The sequence below is a fragment of the Canis lupus genome, chromosome 35 (genome assembly GCF_003254725.2).
Source record: "Canis lupus dingo isolate Sandy chromosome 35, ASM325472v2, whole genome shotgun sequence".
NCBI lineage: Eukaryota > Metazoa > Chordata > Mammalia > Carnivora > Canidae > Canis > Canis lupus.
This window is the reverse complement of record NC_064277.1, coordinates 16,757,497-16,783,656: the sequence shown is the minus strand read 5'-3', so window position 1 is coordinate 16,783,656 and position 26,160 is coordinate 16,757,497. Positions and strand designations below refer to the sequence as shown.

Here is a 26,160-nt window from a genome sequence, read left to right as displayed (position 1 = left end):
AGGGAACAGAGGGGAGCCACAGGAGGTTCACCAAGATAGAGTTTTCATGGGTGTCCCTTTGTACCCAGCACTGAATGTCACTCTCAGCCTCTGTGAGACTCTGACACCTCAAGGAGAGTTCACATCATCGCCACTTGGACTTCTTGTCCAAGTCTGCCATCTTTCCTGTTCCTTTCCTTATTCTTAGAGGCTCCTGTTGCTTTGGGATGTCAAAGCATGTTGTTGCCAAGTAAAAGCCCCAGAAAATTTTAAGATGCATATATATATCTGTATTTAGACCCCTTAGTTATTCTCACTGAGCAAACTCAGAGGGAAATTGCTACCATTTTACCCAGAGGTCCTGTTTTCCAAGAGAGTGATAAATATACCAAGTTTATTACCATCAACAAGAAAACTAGTTTTAACATCTGAAACCAAGGATGTACTTACTATGTATTGGCAAATTGAATTTAAATGAAAAACAAAACAAAAAAAGAAAAGTAGTTTTAAATTATCCAGAGTCAAATTTTAAAATGAATATTTACCTCTCCTGGTAGGTTATCACTGGGGTGTGTTTATTGGTGATGTGTATTGATCTCCTTCTTACTGAAAAAGAAATCTGCTTATCTTTTTTTTTCTACACTTCTGTTTTGACAATTAACTAGCATTTTTTAGGTCTTTAAACATGAAAGATGCCTAGCTGGTAGAGCATGGGACCCTTAATCTCAGGGTTGTGAGTTTAAGCCACATGTTGGGCATGGAGCCTACTTGAAAAAAAAAAAAAAAAGGTCTTTAAATATGAAAGGAAAAAATGAAAAAAAAAAAAAAACCTCTGTAATGATTTGTAACAGTTTAATTCAGGGCACTGGTGTTCATTTTCTCCTTTAAAGAGTAGCAGTTATGTATTCTTACATTTCTTTTGATTAATAAAGATCTAAAACCCACCCTGACAGTGTATGACTTAATTGCTTCCAACAGACGGTTGCTAGCCATGTATGAAGGACCGTAAGGGATTGTTTTATAAATAATGGTGGGAAAAGTTAGAAAATCAGATATCTCTGGTTTCATTTTAAAGGCTATGAAGGCCCCTGAACTGAAAGAAAAGCTTGAGGAGTCTGAAAAGCTGATCAAAGAGCTGACGGTGACTTGGGAAGAGAAGCTGAGGAAAACAGAAGAAATCGCACAGGTAGCTTGATCATTTAAGCCTAAAATCTTGTGATTCTTTTTTATTTGCTGTCTTTTCTGTGTAGCCACTTATCATCCTCAACAAGTCATTTAAGGACCTCTTTCGGCTAATTGAGACCTCAAAGATCAGTGTTAGAGGCTGATTCATTGTCTTTATTTTATTTTATTTTATTTTATTTTATTTTATTTTATTTTATTTTATTTTATTTATTTTATTTTATTTTATTTATTATTTATTTATATTATATTATATTTATTTATATTATATTATTTATTTATATTATATTATATTATATTATATTATATTAGACACAGAGAGCACAGAAGCAGGGGGAGGGGCAGGGGGAGACGCAGACTCCCTGCTGAGCAGGGAGCCTGACACGGGGCTCCATCACAAGACCCTGGGATCATGACCTGAGCTGAAGGCAGTTGCTTAACTGACTGAGCCACTCAGGTGCCCCAACTTCCTTGTCTTTATCAGCAACCATTTGGTCCACTTGTTTGCTAGATGTGCTGGAGAGCGCTGAGTTGTAACAGGCATGATATACAGGAAAACATTGAATCTTTCCTGATTTTCCATTTCATGATTTTGGATCACCTGGCAAAGCATGCCACCTGACCAGCAGAGCATTTACAACCCACGTCATAGTTTTTTTTTTTTTCAGTGTATTTGATTCTCTGGGCTTGTGAGAAAATGCTACATGAACTTTTCTTGAGATGTAATATAAGGCAAAGACTAATGCTGCATTTATGTGTAAGTGTGTGTGTTTTATGAATCTACACAATGCATTTTGTGAACATTTTAATCTCACTGACCACTTGGTAAAAAGTAGACCATCCCAGTTAGGTAGCTTGAAAGCAGTAACTGGGACCTAGTCAAGCCTTCTGCTTATATGTTTCTTGTATTATTCACACACACATACACACACAGACACACTCACACACCCATACACACATGCCCCTCACTCCCTATCTCTTGCACACTGCTTTGTGCTGCTTCACAGCATTTATCACCATTGGAAATTCTGTATTTTATGTGTCTGTTGTTTCATAGTCTGTTTCTTTCTACTAGAATATAACTTTTCACAAAAGAAGAGACTTGTTTACTGTTGTATTCCTCACCCTAGATCAGTACCAAAGACTTAAAATATTTCATGAATGAATGAATGAATTCAAGGCCCCTGAGTAAGGAACGAACCTGCTCTTACAGCCCCATCTCTCCCATCACTTTCCCACGTTTACTAGGGTTCTTGGCACCTGAAATCATGCAGTATGCAGTCTTTACTTTCCTATCCCCTTCTGTCAGAACACCCTGCTCTTACCTTACTACTGCCCCGTTTCTTCCTTATAGAGAAAGAAGACATTCTTCTTATGCTTCAAGAAACGTCTCAAGTGTATTTTTTTTTTAAGATTTTATTTATTTATTCATGAGAAGCAGACAGAGAGAGTCAAAGACATAGGCAGAGGCAGAAGCAGGCTCGGAGCCTGATGCAGGACTCGATCCTGGGACTGGGATCATGCCTGAGCCAAAGGCAGACACTCAACCGCTGAGCCACCCAGGCGCCTCCTCAAGTGTATTCTTTTCCTGAAGCCTTTCCTGGTCTCCGAACCCACCTGATTTCCATCCTCGGAAGCTCCGTAGTACATTGTTCCTCTCCAGTAGCGCAGGGCTCTTCTCTTCTGATTTAGATATGTCATAATCCCTTCTACTAGACTGTAAACCCCTTAACAGGAAGATGGTGTCTGGTTCACCCTGTAGCATCCTGATAACACTGACAAAAAATGTCACACATGTTAAACGCTCAGTAAACTTGGTGGTAATGTGTCATTTCATTGGCATTGTCCCCAGAAATAGTGACTTAAACTTTCCATGGATACCTCATGTGGATAGAGTAACAAATAGAGTCCCCTGTTTTTGTCTGTGTTTGTGCCCAGGAGAGACAACGACAACTTGAAAGTATGGGCATTTCCCTGGAGACATCGGGTATCAAAGTGGGGGATGACAAGTGCTACTTAGTCAACCTGAACGCAGACCCTGCTCTCAACGAACTTCTGGTTTATTATTTAAAGGTAGGAGAGCATATAAATAGATAGTTGCAATCCTGATTCATTCACATTCAACTCCTATTGGAATCTGGGTGCCCATACCCATGATTTTGTTTTTTGTATCCAGCTTATTAGCACTCATTAAAAGTAAGAGGATAGATACTGCAGTGTGGTTACCATTGAGAGTGAAAACCTCCCCTCTGGCAACCATCAGTTTGTTGTTTGTATTTATGGGTCTGTTTCTGCTTTTTCTTTGTTTGCTTCTTTGTTTTTTTTTTTTTTTTTTTAAGATTCCACATAAAGCGAAATATGTGGTATTTATCTTTCTCTGTCAGGCCACACTTTTGGAAATGCTGGCATATTTTGTTAAGTGAAATAAGACATTTGTTTGAAGTAGGCACCTGATAGACACTGATAAGGGGCACCCCAAAAGATATAAGACACTTCTAATATGTGCACACATGCACACACAATTCCTGAGGTGTAGTGATATATATACAAATACATGGCAGTATTTAAATAACTCTCAAGGATTAGAGACCAGAGGACCTGAAGGCTGCTTATCTAACTGTCCACACACCTAAATCTCTAAATGCAGAGGTATTACCTGCTTGACAAAAGTTAAATAGATGCCTAGATAAGGATTATGATCTGCCTTGAACGAATATAAAAATGCAATGGAAAATAAGCTGGAATTGAAGAAAGGAGCCCCAGTTTTCCCTTATCCTTTTTATTCTACTTTTTCCAAAGACCTAAATATGGTGCAAATAGCCCTTGACATAGTGAGAGTCCACTAATGAACTTAAGGTCTGTTCGTTATGACGTGATTAAGGCATAAGGAATTTTGTCCAAAATCCTAATATTGAAAGACCAGGCCTTTCTATTGAATGGGGAAATACTCCTATTGTGGTGACTCAATGATTTTTAGAGCAATAGAAAACACAAAGGGATGAGCAGTGGACCACTTCATGGGAGTGATAGTCCTCATATGCCTAAGGTTTGAGGTATCCACAGGCTTCAGGACTCTATCTAATATTGGTATTCAGAACTCAACTACTTCTGTCATTTAATTTTTATTTTTTTTTAAGATTTCATTTATTTGAGAGCCAGAGAGAGAGAGCATAAGGAGAGAGAATAGTTAGAGGGAGGAGGAAAAGCAGGGAGCCTGATGCGGGGCTCCATCCAAGGACCCTGAAATTATGACCTGAGCCGAAGTCAGACATTTAACTAATAACCAAGCTACCCAGGCACTCATTTTTATCATTTTAAGTTATATATTTGAAAATACCATTTTCCATGAAACTACTGTTTAGTGGTTCTTGAATTTATATAGCTATTTTCAAAGCATTTTCAATGTCAATTCAGGTGAAAGAATCCCACAAAGTATATCAAATTGATGGTATTATTCTTGTTTTTCAGAATAAATAGAGAAAGATAGAGAGACCAAGGCTTGCTTATAGCCATGTAAATAGTAAGCTGTCAAGTTAACATGGGAACTCAAAATAGTCTACTGTCAAGTCTGATTCCCTTATATTGTAAAACAATATCTTTTTGCTTTTTAAATAATCTTTTCATTTTTCTTTTAAGATTTTATTTATGGGCTACCCCAATGGCTTAGTGGTTTAGCACCACCTTCGGCCCAGGGCGTGATCCTGGAGACCCAGGTTCGAGTCCCACATCGGGCTCCTTGCATGGAGCCTGCTTCCCCCTCTGCCTGTGTCTCTGCCTCTCTCTCAATCTCTCTCCTTCTCTATTTATTCGTGAGAGACACAGAGAGATAGAGAGGCAGAGACACAGGCAGAGGGAGAAGCAGGCTCCATGCAAGGAGCCCGATGTGGAACTCAATCCTGAGACTCGGGATTATGCCCTGAGCCAAAGGCAGACGTTCAACCACTGAGCCACCCAGCCATCCCTGTAAAACAATATCTAATCACTGTTGGTTGGTGGTTTTTTTTTTTTTTTTTTTTTCATAGCGTTTAAACATTTTAAAAATGCAGTGTCTTACGGTAAGCTTTGGACTTACAATGCTCCAGGTATCATGCATGTCCCGTCTGGTTGATTTAATATTATCATGCAGATGCTCTTGAGTTATTCGTATTGATTGTGATAAATTTGTGTTGAGTTACTTGTAAGTGTAGTTTTTTTTTCCCTTTCATTCCCGATCTGTTACCAGGACCATACCAGGGTGGGTGCAGATACCTCGCAGGACATCCAGCTGTTTGGGATAGGAATTCAGCCCGAACACTGTGAGATAGATATTGCATCTGATGGCGACGTTACTCTTACTCCAAAAGAAAATGCACGGTAAGAGAAGTAAAGGCCCACTTCACATATCTGTGAGCCTGATTTTCAGAAGGAGTAGACTGCCCCATTTCTATCTGTCGCCTCAGTTATATCAAAGGTAGGACTTCACTGGGTTCTTGGGGATAGTCTTTCCCATTGTAGGGAGCTGTATAGCAACACTGAGAGCACCAGCTCGGGGGTGGCTGGTTCTGCCTGGACAGCCTGGGCTATCTTAGGTAAGATCCTGCATCTAAACTTCAGTTTCCTCAGGTGAATCATAATAGTAGGCAAAACAGAAATCACTTGTTAAATGCCTGACACGTACAAATATTGAATAAAGTTAGTTGTTACCCAGTATAATTCATTGTATAGAAAGCAGTTAATCAGACGCATCCATTGTATGAAAAATTCCTAAACCACGCTATAATATGTAGAAATTTGAGAACTGACAGGATAGTATATTTACTTTTGAGTTTCTATTAAATGCTGTCTTGAACTGTTACACAATCAAGTATAAAGTTTATATGAAGTCCTATAACAGTATTTATTAACACACCAATATCGTGACCAGAATACTCATTTTTTTTCTTTTAAAGATTTTATTTATTCATGAGAGACACAGAGAGGGGGTGGGGGTGGGGCAGAGACACAGGCAGAGGGAGAAGCTGGCTCCATGCAGGGAGCCTGATGTGGGACTCGAACCTGGGTCTCCAGGATCATGCCGTGGACTGAAGGTGGCACTAAACCCCTGAGCCACCCGGGCTGCCCCAGAATACTCATATTTATCAGGAAAACCTTACACTCATTTCCAATTATTCTATTAATATTGGCCATATCAATTTCTAAGTGATGACAAACTGAGACTAACAATAATGGCATACATGAGTCATGAAAGTTTATAGGTCTTATGTTAGTTACAGTGATATCATTGTTGAGATATTTAATGGCAAAAGGATGCTATTCCTTAGTTTTTAACTTATTCTAAGTTTAGGTAACTGTTTGCCTTATGCTGTGTTCCCCTATATTTGAAACTCTGGATTTTTTTAATATTATGCTTTTTAATTGACAAAATTATATATAAAGTGTAGAGTATAGTGTACAATATGATTGGATCATACTCTTTTAACACCATATCTCAAAATAACTATTTTATTTTATTTTTTTAAGATTTTATTTATTTATTCATGAGAGAGACAGAGACAGAGAGGCACAGACACAGGAAGAGGGAGAAGCAGGCTCTATGCAGGGAGCCTGACACGGGACCCAATCCCAGGTCTCCAGGATCACACCCCAGGCCAAAGGCAGCGCTAAACCCCTAAGCCACCCAGGCTGCCCTAAAAATAACTTTAATCAGCAAATTTCCTCCATTTCCAGTTCCAGTGGCACAGTTTTTTATTCTGTTCTTTGTCTTTCCTCACCTTGCTCAATCTCCTCCTTTCCTGCCCTGGGGCAGTGGTGCATTCATACAGTATTCTTTGTTACAGGCTCTGTGCAGGGAATGCCCAAGTATAGGGACTCAAAGCCTGGTGGAGGAGAATGAGTAGAAACAACAGTGATTATACAAGAAGATAAGTGCTTTTTCCTGCAGATCTGATCACTATGGAAATGTGTGGGGTTGCAGGACTGGAGATAGGGAGATCTGTTAGGATATTATTATGATATTGTCATGGGAACACAGCAAGTGGCAGAAGAAGTGAAGAACAAAATGTATTGGAGAATTATTTGAGGCAGCCAGGTTTAGTGGTGTGCTTGGGGACAGGATGGGGAGTCAGTTAGTAAAAGGGTGAAGTCAGCAATGGTTACAAGGTTCTGTCTTAGGAGACTAGATGAACAGTAGAGATCCTAAACTGAAGGAAGGAGTTACAAGAGGAAGGACAGGCTTTGAGGATGATGGGTAATGAGTGGTAATGGATTCACATTGAGATCCTGTGAATTTGAGTATCCTTGGGGTATTAGTGTGAATGTATCCAGTTGGACATTGGATTTGGGGATGTAGAGTTACATTCATGGTATAAAATTGGCCACTAGTGTTGTTGCCTGTATTAAAAGTGGATCCAGAGTGTGTAGTGGAAGAAGTAAACCAATGTTTCGAGGATGGTCTGAGGAGCCTGGAGACAAGGGATTCAGAGAGGCAAAGATACAATGATGGAATCCGGGGGAAGAAACGAATTTTAAGGAAGAAGAAGTCAAAGTAGAGGTTAAAAAGCTTCTGTTGGATATAGCAGTTAGGGAGACACTAGCAATCTTGGGATATTTAAGAGCCAGGTAGATGTAGGTATAGAAGGAAAAAATGCAAAGAAGAGAGAATGGGGGAGTGGCGAAGTTGAACTGAGAATCATGGTTATGAAGATGGATATGGGATTGGAGACAGAGCAAGAGAAGGACATAGGTTTAAGGGATAGTCACTGTGTCTTCAAATCTGTCTTCAAATCCACTTATTCTCTCTTTAGGCATGTCTTACCTACCACTTAACCATTGCATTGAGTTTTTAATTTCAATGTCTCCGTCTTTCATTTGCAGAAGTTTAGAACATCTTTTTTGTTGTTGTCGTTGGGCTTGGTCTGTATTGGTACAGTCTTGTTTGTACTGCACTGTGTGCCTTCAATAATTATATTTTTACTTATTTTGGTCTGTATTTGAAACACTCTCTCTGAATTTGTTGGGGTTTCAGTCGGACTGTCACATCCGCTGGTAACTTTGCTTCCCTAGAGCAGCATGTGATTCCTTAAGTGTGCTCATCTCCAGCAGGAGGTTATCTGTAGGCGTCTTGTGGCCTGGATGAGGGAACATAAATTCCTGCAGAGACATTTTGTATTTGCTTCTTAACAAGTACCACAGGCATATGTCCAGCTAGAAATAAATTTTTATGCTAATTTCTTGGCTTGGATACATTACCAAGCCAGGCAATTTCCATAACTTTTTCTTTATATTATTGTAATAACAGCATACTATAAATGCCAAAGTGATGTTTTCTATGTGTGTTCAGAAGTAGGTGTGTGTGTGTGCATGCGTGTGTCTGCATGCACACACACACCTGTATAAGGGTCCCTTCAAAATAGATATGATCACAAAAGTTAACAATAAACAAAAAAGCAAAGTGTATTATATTCCTCTCTATTTGCTCTGGAACTATTTTTTGTTTTATTCTAGAATAATACTGCCCAATAGAACTTTCTGAGATAATGGGAAGGTTCTAGATATGCCAAGACCATTTCAGTAGCCACTAGTGAGTTGGTGTTTAGGGGTATTAAAATGTAGCCAATGAAAAAAAGAACTGAATTTTTAAATTATAATTTAGAGTTTAAAATAATAAAGGACACTGATGGACACATTTTTCTTCATCACTGCTATTCCTAGATGTTTGATTATAGCTACATTAGATATATCTAGATATCCATCTATCTATATATTAGATTATTAGATAGATTATTTAGATACCTTAATAAACTGGGAAGGTATTTTCCTTGAAAACTGACTAATGTTTAGTTTTTAGGTAGAAGAGGTGAGTATTCTGTTAAAAATTTTCCCTTCAAAAAACAACTTTTCATCATCCTTTTGGCAAAAATACTTATATTTTTTAGACATACATATATATTCTGATCTCATTTTCCAGTTTTTGCAGATGAATAATTCAGTCCATAATTCCAAATAGATGGATACAGACCTTTGGAGCTTGAGTTAGCATTGAAAGTCATTTTCATCAGCAAGAATAAAGGGAGCATGTTAGTGTAAAATAGACACACCAAAGTTTTATCGTGTTCATGTATGATAGATTAAAAACATTTGAGATGGTATTTCCAGGGTATTTTTCTCAATAAAAATTTACTCCCTAGACTTGAAATATTACTATAAAGGTGGGTTTGTTTTCATAGGTGACTTCTTATTCTATAACTCTGAGCTAGAGAGTCCTGTAAAGATTAGGAGCCAGATAATGAGATTCTGCAAGAAAAGTAACTTACTAAAAAAAAAAAGAAAGAAAAAAAAAAGGAAAAAAAAAGTAACTTACTGAAAAACTAAAACTCAGAATAGTCAACATTATTTTTTTCCATCAAACTCCACCTGACAGTCCTTTAGCAAATTAAATTTTAATTTTTTCATACCAGCAAAATCTTTTTTTTTAAATGAAGGAAACATTTATAAGAAGACTAAAATTGACATTAAAAATTCTGGAAGACTTTTCCTCTTCCCTAAGAAAAGTCGCAGGGGCCAGGTTTTGACTATGTTAAAGTTGATGAGATCAGTTGATGAGATCTCCTGATTGGCAGGAAACCCTATGACTCTGTTACAGTGAGTTACAGCCCCTTGTCACTAGTTAGCTGTAACAAAGCTGAAACGTAGGGAAGCTGCAGTCTTGAAAAGTGAGCTCCAAATGTCCACTGGACAGAGCTGGGACTTCAGGATTTGTTTGAGGCAAATGCCGGATGCATAGGCCAACACAAACCCAGAGACACGGCACCTGCCATTGACGGTGTGACGCATGCTGTATGACAAAGACTGTTGTTTCCTCGTGTCCTTTTGTTTGTCGTGTTTTTACAATGTGTTTGATAGGTATTTAGGCTTTAAACCTGGTATTCTTTTTATGTTTTCCCAAGTTTTTATTATGGAAAACTTCAAATATATGACATAGAAAGAAGAATATAATGAACTTCCATATATCCATCATTCAGCTTCAAAAATGAACACCCCACAGACAATTTTGTTTTTATTTATATGCCCTCCCCATCTCCTTCTCCCTACGGCCCCTCTGGGTTATTCTAAAGCAAATTCCAGACATTATAACTTTGTGTCTATAAATATCTCAGCTTCTATCTCTAAAAGACAAGTATTCTTGTCTCCCCACCCCGCCCCCATGTTGAAGATGAGCTCCGCCTCTCCATCCCCAGGCTAGATAACCTGGAGCTGGCCTCCTGGCCGCCTGTTGGCCCAGTGCCCAGTCCAGCAACTTCATGCAAATAAGCTCTGCCCCCTGCCCACCAGCAGGACCTGTTGGCCTGAGGAGATCCTGGGCCCTCCCCCTGGCCGGTGGGAGGGAAGCTCCCACCAGCTTCCCTCCTCTGACTCTGGGGGGGGGTCCACATCCACTCCAGGGGGGTGTCGTCTCCCCAGTCCTCTCTCACACACCTTCCTTTGCTGAATTAAAGTTTGTAAGTAAATGGTTTTAAAGAAAAAAAAAATACCATCACACCTAATTACAGATCATCCCTTACTAATATTCATATATTGAGCTGGTGTTCAGATTTCCCCAATTGTATCATAAATGTTCCTTTTCAGTTCTTTCTTGAAATCAGGATCAAATAAGATTCAACCATTGTCATTGGCTGTTATATCTCTTTTGGCATACAGGTCTCTCCTCCCTCCATTCCTCCCTGTCTCCCCACCTCATCCTTGCATTTTATTTGCTGAAGATACCTGGTTGTTTCCCACAGTCAACATTTTGCTCATTTCCACCACCTTCTGCATTTCCCTAAATCGGCATTTAGATGTGAAAACTTGATCAGGTTTGGCTCATATTTGGACAGGAGTATTCCATAGGCATTCTTATGTCCACCTCCATCAGGAGCACATCACGTCAAGTTGTCTTAGGGATATTGGCAGCCCTTGATCATCATTGCTTAGATCACCTCTTTTAATAGTGGTTTTAAAGCTGCTTTTCCTTCTTTAGGGATTAGGAGAATACATCTGTTAGAAGAAACTTCCCCATTTATCTCTTTGGCTACTAGGGCTGGGTTTTGTCCTCTTTCCGATTGAGCTGACATATTCCACGGTATTCCTTCAGGTCCTGTGTAAATGGCACCCTTGTCTGCAGTACCACCCAGCTGTGGCACGGCGATCGAATCCTGTGGGGAAATAACCACTTTTTTAGGTAACATCTTTGTGCTTCCTAATATTTTCATTTATTTTTTTCCTGTTACCGGAGTATAAAACAAGTCAATTTTCTCTTAATGATGGAAAACCCCACAGAATTAATTTACCTAAGAGGAAACGGCGAGATTGGTTGAAAGACTTTGAAAAGGAGACAGGCCCACCAGACCATGACCTGGACGCAGCCAGTGAAGCTTCCTCAGAACCAGACTATAACTATGAATTTGCGCAGATGGAAGTTATCATGAAAACCCTGAATAGTAATGGTAAGAGCTTACGTCCAGATTCCTCTGTCTTGGGTAATTCCTGTCTCACACAGTTCAATGAGGGATGCCCTTGCGTGAAGTGGAAGTGTCATTCTGAAATTTAGACACATCAAATTGCTAGGTTTTTTTTTTTTTTAAATGATTTTCTTCATTTGTGAGACAGAGCATGAGCAGGAAGGAGGGATAGAAGGAAAAACAGACTCCCACTGAGCAGGAAGCCAATGGGGGCTTGATCCCAGGACCCCAACATCATGACCTGAGCTGAAGGCAGGTGCTTAACCAACTGAGCCACCCAGGTGCCCCCCCATTCAGCGATTCTTTGAATACCAACCTTGAACCACGGAGGACCTCTGGAAGCCTCTGTCTGATGGTGCAGGGACAGCATCACGTTTTCCCAGTGGGGCTCTCCCCTGAAACATTTACTTTCTGAATGCTATCTTTGGGTAAGCCTATCTGAGAAGAACATGAGCGTGGCTGGAGAATGTCAATCAGATCTCTGGCATATCAAATTGAGGATTTCATTGCAAGAATAAAGACTTGGACCTTTTTTATCTCTTTGGATTTTTAGCCCCAAGGACCCCCTCTTTTCAATTATAAAAAGGAAGTATAAAGAAAAGGCTAGATTGATAAAAACAGGTGTGATGTATTAATAGGAAGATTATAGAACAAGAGTAGAAAAGAACATCTGTGAGATTAGGGCTGCACATCAGCTGCCAGGGCTTTGGACACTGCACCGCAGGCCGGACCACAGCTAGAAATCAGAACTCCATCCGCTCTGCTACTGGCTCACCAGTTGGGCAGAATTCCAAAAGGCATTCCAGAGTGATGTTCAGACATCAAAATCACTTTCATGGGCCCTTTTCCGACATGCCTGAGCAACAAGTCTCCTGTGAGTAATTTTGGATGGATACAGGGTGTGACAGGAGGGCGTGGGCACCAACTCCAGGTGCGGGAACACCCGATGGAAGAGCATTACGTCTTTTACCTGAGATTACAGAATTCTAGAGGTCTCCGTTGCCCAACTGCAAAGCATCCCAATGGTAATTTAATCGTCTCTTGTCCCACATCACAGATTTCTAATTTTATTCAATCACTATGTTCTTATCATATTTATATGAAAGCCCTGACTAACCGAGGAGTAGTTAGTATCTGTTAATTCCTCCAATCCTCTTAGCCAAACCAATTAGTCACCGGTGGCCTGACTCATGGTATTAACACGAGTTATCCATTTGTATTCCACATCAAGCCTTGTTCCCCAGTGTTGATTTTTTTCTATTTAAAAGCAGCGTTTCCCCCTCCCAACTCTACCCAGTTCCCCATGTAAGTGGGGCTTCCCTTGGAGGCATGCAGACATGCTCTTACTCATTGCCGAAATGCCAGTGGCCTGGTGGTGTTCATGGAATTCACCTCTACTGCTAGGTGGCTTCCCGATAATAAGCCTGTCTGCCTGGTGGTCGTCCCCCTGGTGGTCCTATTTGAAGATTCTCTTCCCTCTCCTGTGGTTTCAGACGAAGCTCCTCCACAAACACTGGGATAAAGGTTTTAACTGATTGGTGTTAGCATGGGGGAGCTTGAGTGGTTTTTAGCAGGGCTGCTGACCGATGCTTATGCCTCATGCTTTGGCAAAATGTAACTAACACAATGGGGAAGAAGCTGAAGTTTTCTGCCTGTCCGAAGCACTCTATTCTTTTTTTTAAAGATTTTATTTATTTATTCACGAGAGACACAGAGAGAGAATGGCAGAGAGAGAGGCAGAGGGAGAGCAGGCTCCTTGCAGAGAGCCCGATGCGGGACTCAACCCCAGGACTCTGGGATCACACCCTGAGCCGAAAGCAGATGCTCAGTCACGGAGCCACCCAGAGGTTCCCAAACCACTCTATTCCTGGTTGAGGAATGCACCCTTTTAAATTATGACCCCCTCCCTCCCCCATGTCCCAGCTCCATTGACATCCCATTGGTTACAATCTAATCTAGTAGCTGGTCTTACCCTCTATTTCCAACAGCATACAAGTGTCACTGGTATCATTGCTCCTGTTAATAATGGCTGGCTGACCCATGTCAGCTCAGCGGTTCAAGGCATTGTACTTGCAGATAGTGACTATCCTTCATGCCAGTAATAGGCTAGAATGATGTATTTTCAAATCTCTAAATAATGATCTAAAACCCAAGTCACTGGAATTAAGAGTGAAGCAGACCTAGTATCTGTGGACGATAATGTGTTCTTCTCAAAGGTTCAGAAGAAGAATTAGGCACTCATCTGTTGTCATAGAGTCAGTGGTAGCTTTATTTTTTTAAAATATTTTATTTATTTATTCATGAAAGACCCAGAGAGAGGCAGAGACACAGGCAGAGGGAGAAGCAGGCTCCAGGGAGGGAGCCCGACGTGGGACTTGATCTGAGACTGCAGATCACGTCCTGAGCCAGGGGCAGATGCTCAACCGCTGAGCCACCCAGGTGTCCCCAGTGGTAGCTTTAAAGTTAAGAGCAATTAAAAGGGCTGATGACAAGTCATTGAGCTTATTCTATCTGGGATTAAAGCTGTGTTTTTCCCCCTCCCCCAAAGGATCTGCTTCCCTTCAATTTAGTGATTGGGCACCTAGGTGTGAACGAATACTGATTGTTTATCACATCAGTACCTTCCAGCCTTTACTACTGGCACCCTCTCTTTTTCCCTTCTCGGGGCAGCTAAATAAGTGTAAGCACCTTACATGAATTACATACCAGATAAAAGGATAAACTAATGAAGAGAGAACATGCTATGCCATAATAAACATGATCCTTTCTCTCTTCCTAAAACACCTACCTTTTTGGTATCTCGGCCTTAGGCTCCAGACGCTGAGTTTTAAAACCCCTCATTCAAGAGGAGGAAAATGATAGGGAGAAAAATAAACTGTAGACAGTTTTTTGATGGTTGATTGGTTGGTTGAAAATAGGCTAAATGGTCTTTGGTTTCTGTCGTAGGCCATTATCATGGAGTCAGACTGACCTGCCGATTAGGGTGATCTATTTAAAAAATATGCTATAGAGTGATAAAGGCTTGAACCTGGCTAATTGCAAAGATGATATCAAATATATCTAAGAGAATGACTTGTGTTGAAATCAGAGGTTGAAAAAAGGAAAGATAGACAGACATGGAGAAAGAAACCTTAGTCCCTGTATCTCTGCCCAGGCTCTGGGTCGTGTGGTCTGTCCCAGTTCCCTAGGGCAGGGCTTACTTGGCTATACTGTGGCAAACTGAGGGGAGGGATACTTTGGCTCCTTCTTCTATATCTCTTAGTGGTTTGTGGCCACTGATGAAGCCTGGTGAATAGTTATGTCATGGCACCTGCTAAAGCACTTTTTTTAAAAATTTATTAATTTATTTATTTATGATAGTCACACAGAGAGAGAGAGAAAGAGAGAGAGAGGCAGAGACAGGCAGAGGGAGAAGCAGGCTCCATGCACCGGGAGCCCGACATGGGACTCGATCCCGGGTCTCCAGGATCACGCCCTGGGCCAAAGGCAGGCGCCAAACTGCTGCGCCACCCAGGGATCCCCTGCCAAAGCACTTTAAAGCAACCTTGGTCACATTGCCTCTGCATCAGCATGGAACCTTGGGGTGAAATCCTCTCAGCCATTTGGGATCATGTGTGTGTTTCTACACACCACTGACTAGCAAGCAGGAATAAGGATTAAATGTCCTATCCAGTGTCTTTTAGCAAATATGTTAGAATATTAATTTTATAAATGGTATGTTTTCCAATTTTCTCTCTCTGGAAAAGATTTATGAAAACTAAGGTAGGGCTCTTGAAAACCAGGCTCCATGGAAGTATAAATGGATGGCAAAGACCCTGTCCTTCCTTTTTCAAACCTAGAGCCTAAAAGAGAAAAATTACGTACTGTTTGAGAAATGCATTTTTAAAAAATACTGAGACAACTTTTCTTCTCTAGTCTTATGTATAAAATTCCTTCAGACTCCTTCACCATATTATTCATATATTTTTCATAAATTTACAGGACAAGGTCAGGAGTTCTAATGCTTTGGAGTACATAGATGTCTTACTCTACGGAAAAAGTCTTCCCTCTCATGGTCTGTCTTTAAGAGTTTGGTATTTTTTAAGAGTTCATTTTCCATCAGATTTTCAGGTAATATATTTTAGGGACTCTGTTAGGACTCTATGAAGAAAACTATTTCTGCTTTGAAAAAAATGCTGAATTTTAGAATTTTATATCTGTAAAGAATTGCAGTATTCTTTAAAAATACTCTTTAACAGAGTACTAATTCTGAGCCAAACATTGGAAATAAGAATTCACTCTCCGTTTATTACTAAACTAATGTCCTACCCCTGTTAGCTCTGATAGTTAGCTCTGATCTGAGTCCAGAACCTAGCTCTGTCACTCATTAGCTCTGTGATCTTAGGTCAGCATCTTCAAAATGGGAATATATCCACCCTCAGGTCTGTTGCAAGACTTTCATGAGATGATGCATGTAAAGGCTGTAGTGCCTCTACCTGACTTATAGCCAGTAGCTAGTCGAATTCTTATTGCCATGTGGTTGTCATTTTTTATTTAAACAACTCACCTGTACTCTATATAGATATCTAGTGATTTTTTTAAATTACTTTCTACTTTTTGTTTTGTATAATTTAACCTTATTTTTTTAAGCTAACATACTATCTCTTTCTCTTACTGCTTACATAGATGATGAGTATAATTTGCATAGTTATTTCACAAAATGATAGATAGGGCCTAATGGAAAAGTCAGTCAGGAAACATAATCAGGTGATACAAAAATCCATCTTGTCATCTTTATTTCTAATTCTTATCCTGGAAATTAAACTGAGAGTCAGTGTGTGGGAATACAGCACGAAAAGCACCATTTGAACAGGCAAAGGTACAAACGAACTCAAGGCCAGTCTGAGAATACGAATGCATCTCCTCCCCATCTCGTGTGCTTCAAGGAGATAGTTACGATGATGGTGGTTTTCTTATTTGCCATCCAGATAGTCTGACACAGTTGCTTCTCTACAGTCTACTCATGTAGGGATGTCAATAATTTTCTCCTGGGATATATGGTCAGCGCTTTCATTCTCCAGAACACGTAGGTCAGTGGTCATTGCCAAGCTAATGTCCAGCCACGGGCGGTGGCCACTACCTACACCACAGCCACTGCTGGCCTTGGGCATGACCCCTTTGAACAACATATTTCTATACTTTTTTTTTTTAAGATTTTATTTATTTATTCATGAGAAACACACAGAGGCAGAGACACAGGTAGAAGGAGAAGCAGGTTCCCTGCAGGAAGCCTGATGTGGGACTCAATCCCTGGACCCCGGGATCATGACCTGAGCTGAAGGCAGACCCTCAACCTCGGAGCCACCCACACATCCCTGTATTTCTATATTTGTTCACCACATATATGTTGGTGATCTCTGGATCTGCAAAAGCAAAAAGTCATAAATGGCCTTTTGTTTTTGCAAGTGAATTCATCCCTTCCTCCTCCCCCTTTTTTCTGCTTTCTGTTTTCTTTTTTCAAGTTAAATTGCCTTCTTGGATTTCAACATCTAAGAAATCATATATTCAGTATTTCCAAACATGTGCTGTGATCTATACATTCCCTCCCACATTATAGAAATTCAGGAGTAATAAGATTTGTGGTTAAAATCAGAAATATCAAAACCCTTTGCCATATACTAAAACTGTTGCTAAACGGGCATAGAAAATGACTACCATAAAATTGAAATCTTGTGTGGCTCTTTGAGGCTGTCTTAGAGTTCATGAAGCTTTCCTCGATGGATAGGAGCCCATCCCCTCTACCGTCTGCTTATAGTGAATTACTGATCCATCTACACATAAGGATGAGCTCGCCAAATTGAAGAAACACAGTAGATGTGGGGAATATTTACATGTAGGACACTTATCTGAAATGTTAATAAAAAGGCAGCTGGGAAGATTTCATCTGGCAGGGCCCCTGGGCCACTCAGAGAAAGCATCTTCAAAGGCTAAATTCTGAGCAGGGAGACAATTGTTGCTGGAAGAAGCACAGCGGGCTGCCCTGTCGTAGCCACCGTGGAAGACACTTGCCTTGTCTCTTGGCCCACCAGACCCAGTGCAAAATGTGGTTCAGGTCCTGGAGAGACAGTACCTGGAAGAAAAGAGGAGCGCCCTGGAGGAGCAGCGGCTCATGTATGAGCGGGAACTGGAACAGCTCCGCCAGCAGCTGTCCCCGGAGCGACAGCCCCAGAGCAGCGGCCCCGACCGCCTGGCCTACAGCAGCCAGACGGCTCAGCAGAAGGTGACCCAGTGGGCAGAGGAGAGGTAAGAACGGGACCCACGCCATCAGGGCCTTGGGGCTTTGGGGGGGGGGGCATGGAAAAGGGGCATCACCCTAGCAAGGAGACAAGTCCCATATCTGGATCATTAGCAATTGCCTTTCCTTTTCAGGGATACTGTCCGTCCTCAGTCTGTTTACTATCACTGGTTGAAGACCACTCCTCCCCCTGCTTACCTTTCAGTAAAAATAGCACTAAGTTAGAATACCATCAATAGGTATTGAAATAGAGAAAGTTTGAATATTCCTTTAGCATGAAAGGATTTCTCAGTTTTATTTTTTTGAGATGTTATTTATTTATTCATGAAAGACACACAGAGGCAGAGACACAGGCAGAGGGAGAAGCAGGCTCTCTGCAGGGAGCCCGACGTAGGACTCAATCCCAGGACCCCAGGATCACACTTTGAGCCAAAGGCAGACAGACGCTCAACCGCTGAGCCACCCAGGTGTCCCGCATTTCTCAGTTTTAAATTTCTCTTTGGAGTCTCTTTAAATACAACTATAATATTAAAAAATATATTCAATGTGAATTTTCAGAATTTATGATTTAAGTATTTATCTCAGGACTGAGGTAGTAGTGGGAGGAACATCAGCCATGAGGACAGTAAGTCACACTCTTGGGTTCTCTTGTGTTCTTAACAGCAGTCTAGGCACAGTGCTCATGTAGCACTCCCAACAGCCCTCTGCCCCAGGGACAGTTATGTCTGTCCTGTAGACCGGGCACTCATTCTATGTATCTTCCTCAGTCACCTACCTGGTCTATGAAAAGGCCAGCATTTGAACCCAGATCTCTTCAGTCCCCTTACTGATCCCCACACTGTTAGAATAATAATAGCAGTAACCAAAGTAGCACCTGCCAGTTTACAGAGCCTTCCTCACGTGCCAGGCACTGAGTGCTTTACGTGTATTCATCTACTCTTCACACCTGCTACTGTATTTGATCATTTGCACCCCATTTCATGCATGAGGAAACAGGCTGAGAGGTTGAATGGTTCCCCCAAAGTCATTTAGCCAGCACAGTTGGAGCAGCAGGATCAAAGCCATGGCCATCGGAGTCCGGGGCCGGTATCCTAATCTTGCAGTCACACTGCAGCTCTCTCACAAGCAATGAGACACTTAAGCCTGAGCCACATCCAGGAAGGTGAGCCCCTAGAGAAGAGGGAAGAGGAGGAGCCTGACCCTGCACAACAGACTAGCAATAGTAATGCACTTGATGGTCTGTTCTGAATTAGAAGGACGCATTGCGTTTTCCCCAGGAACCTGCCTGCTCATCTGTCTGGATACTGAAGTATGAAGATTTATCCTACATGTAACACTTTACTCTGTATCTTTTACTGTGCAAAAGAAACCCAGGTTGTCAGTGCTTCTTCTGAGGAGCTGTCTTCTCTGCCTTTACTGTGAGCTGGTGGCTTTCCTTCCTCTAAGCAACAGCAGGCTTGAAAGTCATTGTTGTGATCAGACCCACTGGTACCTTTCTGTTTCTTCCCCCTAATTGCTTCAATGTCCTGAAGACTGTGAAAGACAAAAAAGATGCAACAGAAAAGGTGGATTGTTTTTAATGATAGTATTTTTCAGTCGGGCGTTATAACTTTTTTTTTTTTTTTACTTACCTTAATTCCAAATTGATTTTCTTGGAGGCTCAAGGTCTTAAAAAAAAAAAAGAAAAGAAAAAAAGGAGAGTAACATGGATGATATTTTGGGGATGTCACTCAAGGGGAGGAGAATGGTCACAATATTGATTTCACCTGAATCACTGGATAAAATTAAGATGTCATTAATGGTGGGTAGTTATTATTAGGAGCTGAGACTCTTAACCTAAATAAATGTTGATGGCTTGTGAAATATTGAGGGACTCATACCCAAATAAATGTTAGGGGTCTGAAATCAAGTATCTTTAAGAGCTAGTGAGAATGTCAAAGAAAACCAGAGATGTGGTTTATTCTTCCTGGATAATCACAGTGTAGTATAGAGCAAGATACAAATAGATGAAAAGTACACCGTAACAGTAAATTAAAAACCAGTTTTGTCTGGCAAAAGAAAGTGTTGCGGTTCCATAATTATCCCTTTGTCATTTATCCCTGATCTGAAAAATAACTTCCAGGGGCAGGGAACCAGCTTCAGTCATTAACATGTCCCCAGTGCCTAGCATGATGGTGTCTTTGGTAGGTGCTTTGGGAATATTTATTGTGTGAGGTTATGGAAGTGATGAATGAGTATGTGCCTGGGCAGGGAGCACTGTGAGGTTAGTACATGGTTAGCAGACAGTGGGACCCCGTGCAGTGGAGCCTTTCTCCAGCTGGTTCGTGGAGAAGGAAGGATTTCAGGCAAGGCTGTAAGGTGGCAACTGGACAGATAGACAGGAGGTGGGAGATATTTTGAATGGAGCAGGTTGTCACAAACAAATGGGAAGCCATGGAGAAGAGGAAGATGTGCTTGGGGGATTACACAAGAGCTGTTCTTCTGTTCGATCTAAAAGGTGACTTACAGAGGAGGAGGGAAAGCTACTCCAAAGCTCTTCTGAAGGGTGAAGAGGAGGTTTTTAACTCAGGACTGATGTGCAATGGGCAAGGATTTATGTGTCTGTTGGTAGGAAAGAGGAGAACCCAGGGACAGTGAGGTTATCGGGAGGGTGTGAGGAAGGGACTGTGAAAACAATACAGAGAGAGATTTAGGAGATATTTCAAAAGAAAAATTAACAAGGCTCTTTTTCTGGATGTTGTGGAGAAAAGACTGAGCTGGCTAGAAGAATTCAAATCCGGGTAACTGAAAAAAAAAAAAAGATAATATCACTCAGAAAAACCAGGCAGGTGAGATCCATGTGTCACATATCTTAGGTTAACTTTATATTAACATCTTTGCAGGGTGCCTCCTGTGTCACTTCTAAGGTGATGAGAAAGGAGTAGAGATGGGGCGTTCCAAGCTCATCTTTGTCCTATTAAGGGAGGGCAGGAGGTCTATAAATGGGAGAGAAGAGAAGCTAGGTAAGGCTAGAGAAACAGTCTGTTGGCCCGGGTTACCATTGAGCACAAATCCACATGTGGAAATCAGAAGCTCTCTTCTTTCAGAAGAAAGAAGGTAGTGGGTAGTTTGAGGGTATCCCACAGTGGGCCGTGCACTTGGCCGAGAATTAGGTATAATGATAAAAAAGACATAGTTCTCACCCTGGGGTGCCTGCAGCTCCATAGAGGAGACAGGCATTAGCCATATAATTATTACAAATAAATGAGAGATTATAACTAGGACAAATGCTGTGGTGCTGGGAGACCATTTAATAGGGTTTTGACCTATTCAGTGTCAGAACAATAGAGAAGGTCTCACAAGGAACTGCTTTTGTGCAGAGTTGAAAAAGTTGAATCTCTGGTGCTACTGAAGTCCCCATTTTTTGCCTTTTACCAACTGAAGCAATTGTGTGGAACACTGTCTACTTCTGGACTCCAGATTTCTCTCCCCGGCCCTGCTCTCCTGTCCCCACCCCCAAAAGCACACAATAAGTCGTAATCAGTTCTTATCCTGAAAGAATTCCTTTTTTGTTTTTGGGGGGCAGCATAATGTCAAAATCTAGCCATTTTCAAATGTTAGAGGGTTTTTTTTTTTTTTTTAAGATTTTATTCATGAGAGACAGAAAGAGAGAGAGAGAGGCAGAGACACAGGCAGAGGGAGAAGCAGGCTCCATGCAGGGAGCCCAGTGCGGGACTCGATCCCGGGTCTCTAGGAACATGCCCTGGGCAGAAGGCAGGTGCTAAACCGCTGAACCATCCAGGGATCTCCAGTTAGAGGGTTTAAAGTATGGTTTTTAGTTAAGTCCCTCCACATATTTGCTCTTTGTGGGTGATACCAGCAGAGAGCCTGCAGTATGCTGGTGGGAGGAGAGAAACATGAACAAGTGTTGATGTTGACAAAAACCAGTTAAAAAATATTGCCTGGAAGGAGTTTTCTACCACTTTCTAATAACATGACTCACTTAGAAACAGGATCAGTTTCCTTTTCTTTTAGATTTTCTCATTTCCTTTGCTGCTACCCCACAGGGATGAGCTCTTCCGTCAAAGCCTGGCAAAACTTCGCGAGCAGCTCGTGAAAGCAAATACCTTGGTAAGGGAGGCCAACTTCTTAGCTGAGGAAATGAGCAAACTCACTGACTACCAAGTGACCCTGCAGATCCCTGCTGCAAACCTCAGTGCCAACAGAAAGGTAAGAGTGTTTTTAAAGAAAAGAGAGCAAAACATACAACAGTATATTCTCCAAGATAGAATATAAACCTGATATCCAAAGAATATCCATGAGGAGATCTTGATGTGAGCCAGAGTATTTATACTTTTTAAGATTTCCTCTCTTAATATAATATTGTATGCCAACAATAGTAAAAAGTTAAAAAAAAAACTTCAATAGTTAAAGTTAAAAAAAAAAAAAAGATTTCCTCTATAGAATCCCCCCTCAAGTATACATGCTCTTAGATGTGTTAAAACTAGAAATAGATCTAAGTTCGGGGCACCTGGGTGGCTCAGTGGTTGAGCGTCTACCTTTGGCTCAGGTCGTGATCCTGGGGTCCTGGGATCGAGTCTCCCATCCGGCTTCCCACAGGGAGCCTGTTTCTCCCTCTGCCTATATCTCTGCCTCTCTTTCTGTGTCTCTCATGAATAAATAAAATCTTCTTAAAAATTGAGTAATTCCTCTTGCTTTTCTTTTTCCTATAAATGTTCCCTTCTGGAATGGGAGCTAAGTATAAGTTTTGTTACAGTCTTATTTTTAAGAGTGGATTCTACAAGAAAGGAAGACTTGTAGAATACCTTTCTTTTGTACACAGAACGGCCCTTTGCAGTCATTGGGAAGTTTACCATCATTTCAATTTGAGGAATTTTTTCTTTAAAGAGAAATGTCGAAAGAAAATAATCTTTCATCCATTTATATTTCCCTCCAGCAAGCAAGCAAGAAATGAGTCAGGGAGTATTCCATTAATCTTTCTGTATTTTAGTCCTTTGGCCAAGCAGTTCTTTGAGAAATTGATGTTAAATCCAGTCATAGAAGTGTTCATAAAGATTATGTACTTTTTGTCCAAGGATGCCCATCATAATGGCCTTTAGAGTAGCAAAAATTCAAAATAGTCATGATGTTGAACAATATAATAATTTGTCAGATGAGTGGTATATCCATATGATAGATTTCTATGTTTCCATTAAAGATCATGTCTGTGAGGGGCGCCTGGGTGCTCAGTCAGTTAAGCATCTGACTTTGACTCAGATCATGATCCCAGGGTCCTGGGATCAAGCCCCACATCAGGCTCCCTGCTCGGGGGTGGGGATGGGGGTGGGGGGTGAGGGGAGGGTCTGCTTCTCCCTCTGCACCCCCCCCCCCCGCTTGCACGTGCTCTCTTTCTCTCAAATGAATAAATAAAATCTTCTTAAAAGGAAAAAAATGTCTATGAGGAATATTTAACAACACAAGATGATCATAATATAAAAACTGGAGAGAAGAGATTTATAGTTTGGTTCTAGTGATAAAAATAAAAAGCATGTGCATAGGTCTACACAGAAGATTTCATTAATCGTTCTGCAGTTGAGTTGAAAATAATCCAGAATATTCCCTAGAATTTTCTGTGTGGTAGAATTTCATCTTCCTGTATGCACGAGGTGTCTTTTTCCAGCTTGCTACTTGACGATAACCTACATTGCTCAAACAACCCAAAAAGTCACAATAAGGTTTCTCTGGTTTGTTGTTTGTTTTTTGTTTTCCTTCACTCTGCAGAGAGGAGCGATTGTGAGTGAGCCAGCTATTCAGGTGAGGAGGAAAGGAAAGAGCACCCAAGTTTGGACCATTGAGAAGCTGGAGAATAAATTAATTGACATGAGAGATCTTTATCAAGAATGGAAGGAAAAAATCCCTGAGGTAAAAGAGACAAAATGTAAAGGAGATTTGACCATGTTGAAAGCACAGAGTGTAAGTGATACCACCATCCAAACGCGTGTGCGCGCGCGCACACACACACACACACACACACACACACACTCACGGTGGGAAGTATATGCAGTCATGCTTTGGACGTGCATTTCAGAGAAGTAACATAGAAGTGACCCTGAGAGGGGTCCTGAATCGGATCGGTCATAAAGCCTGTGACTCCCACATGAACAGGAGCTAAATAAAGAGAACACACAACATATTCTTGTTTGTCAGGGGTTTTTGCTGCATTTCAGGTGAACTGGAATAGAACAAAGTGAATCTGTGAACAAATAGAATCAAAGTGATCTGTTTGGTCAGTGTTGTAAAACATCCATGTGGATGGAATCAGCTTGGATTCTGTATTCATTCATGCTCTCCCAGTTGTGATCATGGCACGAGAGATTACAAAGAAGAATCTTAGAAAACACAATCCATTTCTGGGGATATTGGTAATGGAAAAGAAGCCTCGGTGAAGGAAAAATGAGGCAGAGCACAGGGAATGGAGTGAAAAAGACTGCACGTGGAGCGTGAGAGGGAAGAAAGGAAGGAACTATGGAGGAGCTCTCCACGAGGACATCCCTCTTGGAGGGATAGCCCCCCAGCTGTCAAGCCCCTCCCACAGGCTGCTTTTGTTTTATTTATGCGACGATTGCGATTTTACTTCTTTTTAATTTCTTTAGATAAATGCTTTCTTTTTTTTAATGTAAATGCTTTCTTTTTAAAAACATTCTTAAGGGCTAGTTTTAAATAATATTATCCAAGTTGATGTTTTGTTTCCTACTCATCTTCCTCCCTGCCCACCCTACCCATCAGGCAAAGCGTCTCTATGGGAAACGAGGTGACCCTTTCTATGAAGCCCAAGAGAATCACAACCTGATTGGCGTGGCTAACGTGTTCTTGGAGTGTCTCTTCTATGATGTGAAACTTCAGTATGCAGTTCCTATCATCAGCCAGCAGGGGGAGGTAAGGACAAGCCAGCCTTGGAAGAAACCATTGATTGTGTCGTGTGTGTGTGTGTGTGTGTGTGTGTGTGTGTGTGTGTGTGTGTAAGAATCCAATTTAAATTCTGCTTGAGGTCCATCAGGAAACTACAGTGAATAGTCAGGGTCACATTCATTCTTCTCTGTTCATATCAACAGAAACTACCAAAACTAAATCATGGTTTCTTAAGAATATAAGATTAAAATCACATAAGATGATTATAACATTTTTTTTATTTATGGTTCACGGGTTTTTTCCTTTGTTTCAGTCAAATTAGAAATCTTTTGGAAACCAGATTCAGCTCTGTCCCCATGTTCCTCTGCCTTCATCTCTTACGCTTGTTAATGTACTCAAATTCTTTGCCGGCTCCCATGTAGTCTTCACAAGATATAACTGGGAGCATTATCTTTAAATCTAAGATATTCAAGGAAAACAAGCTTAACTCCTTTTTTAAAAAGCAGAAGAAAACAAAACACCTCACACTTCAGTTATTTACATGCATTGGCCTTATGTGGGCCTAAGACGTTTTAGAAGATATTCAGGTTCAAACTTTTTTATTTTTATCCATTTCATCAACTGATGTTTTTATTTTAAATTTAGTGATGTCTGTAGTCTTCAGTTTGCCCTTTCATAACATATAGAGCTGAAATACTTAGCTATTTTTTGTGATCCTTAGGGTAGGCCGCAAGTAGGATACCATTCTGGCCAAAGTGAACCAGAAAACAGAGCCCAGGTTCCCAGCTATGGTGTGGAAGTATACAGCTCACATTCTGTGTGGCAACCCCCCTGGGGACATGCTGCTCCAGAAGACCAGTGGGCTAGAGTTGCTTTGTCCCACGTGAAAAATGGGCAAAACTCCTGTGGCAAAGGAATTCAGGGTTTTTTTTTTTTTTTTAATGATTTTTAAATTTTTACTTAAATTCAGTTAATTAACTTAATGTATTATTGGTTTCAGAAGTAGAAGTCAGTAATTCACCAGTATTCCATAACACCCAGTGCTCAGTCCATTATGTGTCCCGCCAAATGCCCCGCCATCATCCAGTTACCTCATCCCTCACCACATCCCCTTCAGCAACCTTCAGTGTGATTCCTATGATTGAGAGTCTCTTATGATTTGTGTTCTCTCTGATTTTGTCTTTTATTTTTTCCTCCCTTCCCTATGATCCTCTGCTTTGTTTCTTAAATTCTACATGAGTGAAATTGTATATATGTCTTTCTCTGGTTGACTTGTTTCACTGAGCATAACACCCTCTAGTTCTATCTACATTAATGCAAATAGCAAGATTTCTTTTCTTTTGATGGCTAATATTCCATTGT

At 40.9% G+C, this 26,160-nt stretch overlaps 1 protein-coding gene across 8 annotated transcripts in view; it reads left to right on the top strand.

Moving 5' to 3' along the window:
• Nucleotides 1-26,160, top strand: part of KIF13A (kinesin family member 13A) — a 211,328-nt gene that overhangs the window by 146,854 nt on the left and 38,314 nt on the right. For all 8 annotated transcript variants that reach the window (XM_049105945.1, XM_049105942.1, XM_049105940.1 and 5 more), the window contains 9 exons: nucleotides 1,055-1,165; nucleotides 3,100-3,234; nucleotides 5,384-5,514; nucleotides 11,270-11,356; nucleotides 11,455-11,621; nucleotides 17,705-17,918; nucleotides 21,957-22,119; nucleotides 23,671-23,811; nucleotides 24,676-24,825. In XM_049105945.1, the coding sequence (XP_048961902.1) occupies nucleotides 1,055-1,165; nucleotides 3,100-3,234; nucleotides 5,384-5,514; nucleotides 11,270-11,356; nucleotides 11,455-11,621; nucleotides 17,705-17,918; nucleotides 21,957-22,119; nucleotides 23,671-23,811; nucleotides 24,676-24,825 (1,299 nt within the window). The remainder of the gene's footprint in view (nucleotides 1-1,054; nucleotides 1,166-3,099; nucleotides 3,235-5,383; nucleotides 5,515-11,269; nucleotides 11,357-11,454; nucleotides 11,622-17,704; nucleotides 17,919-21,956; nucleotides 22,120-23,670; nucleotides 23,812-24,675; nucleotides 24,826-26,160) is intronic.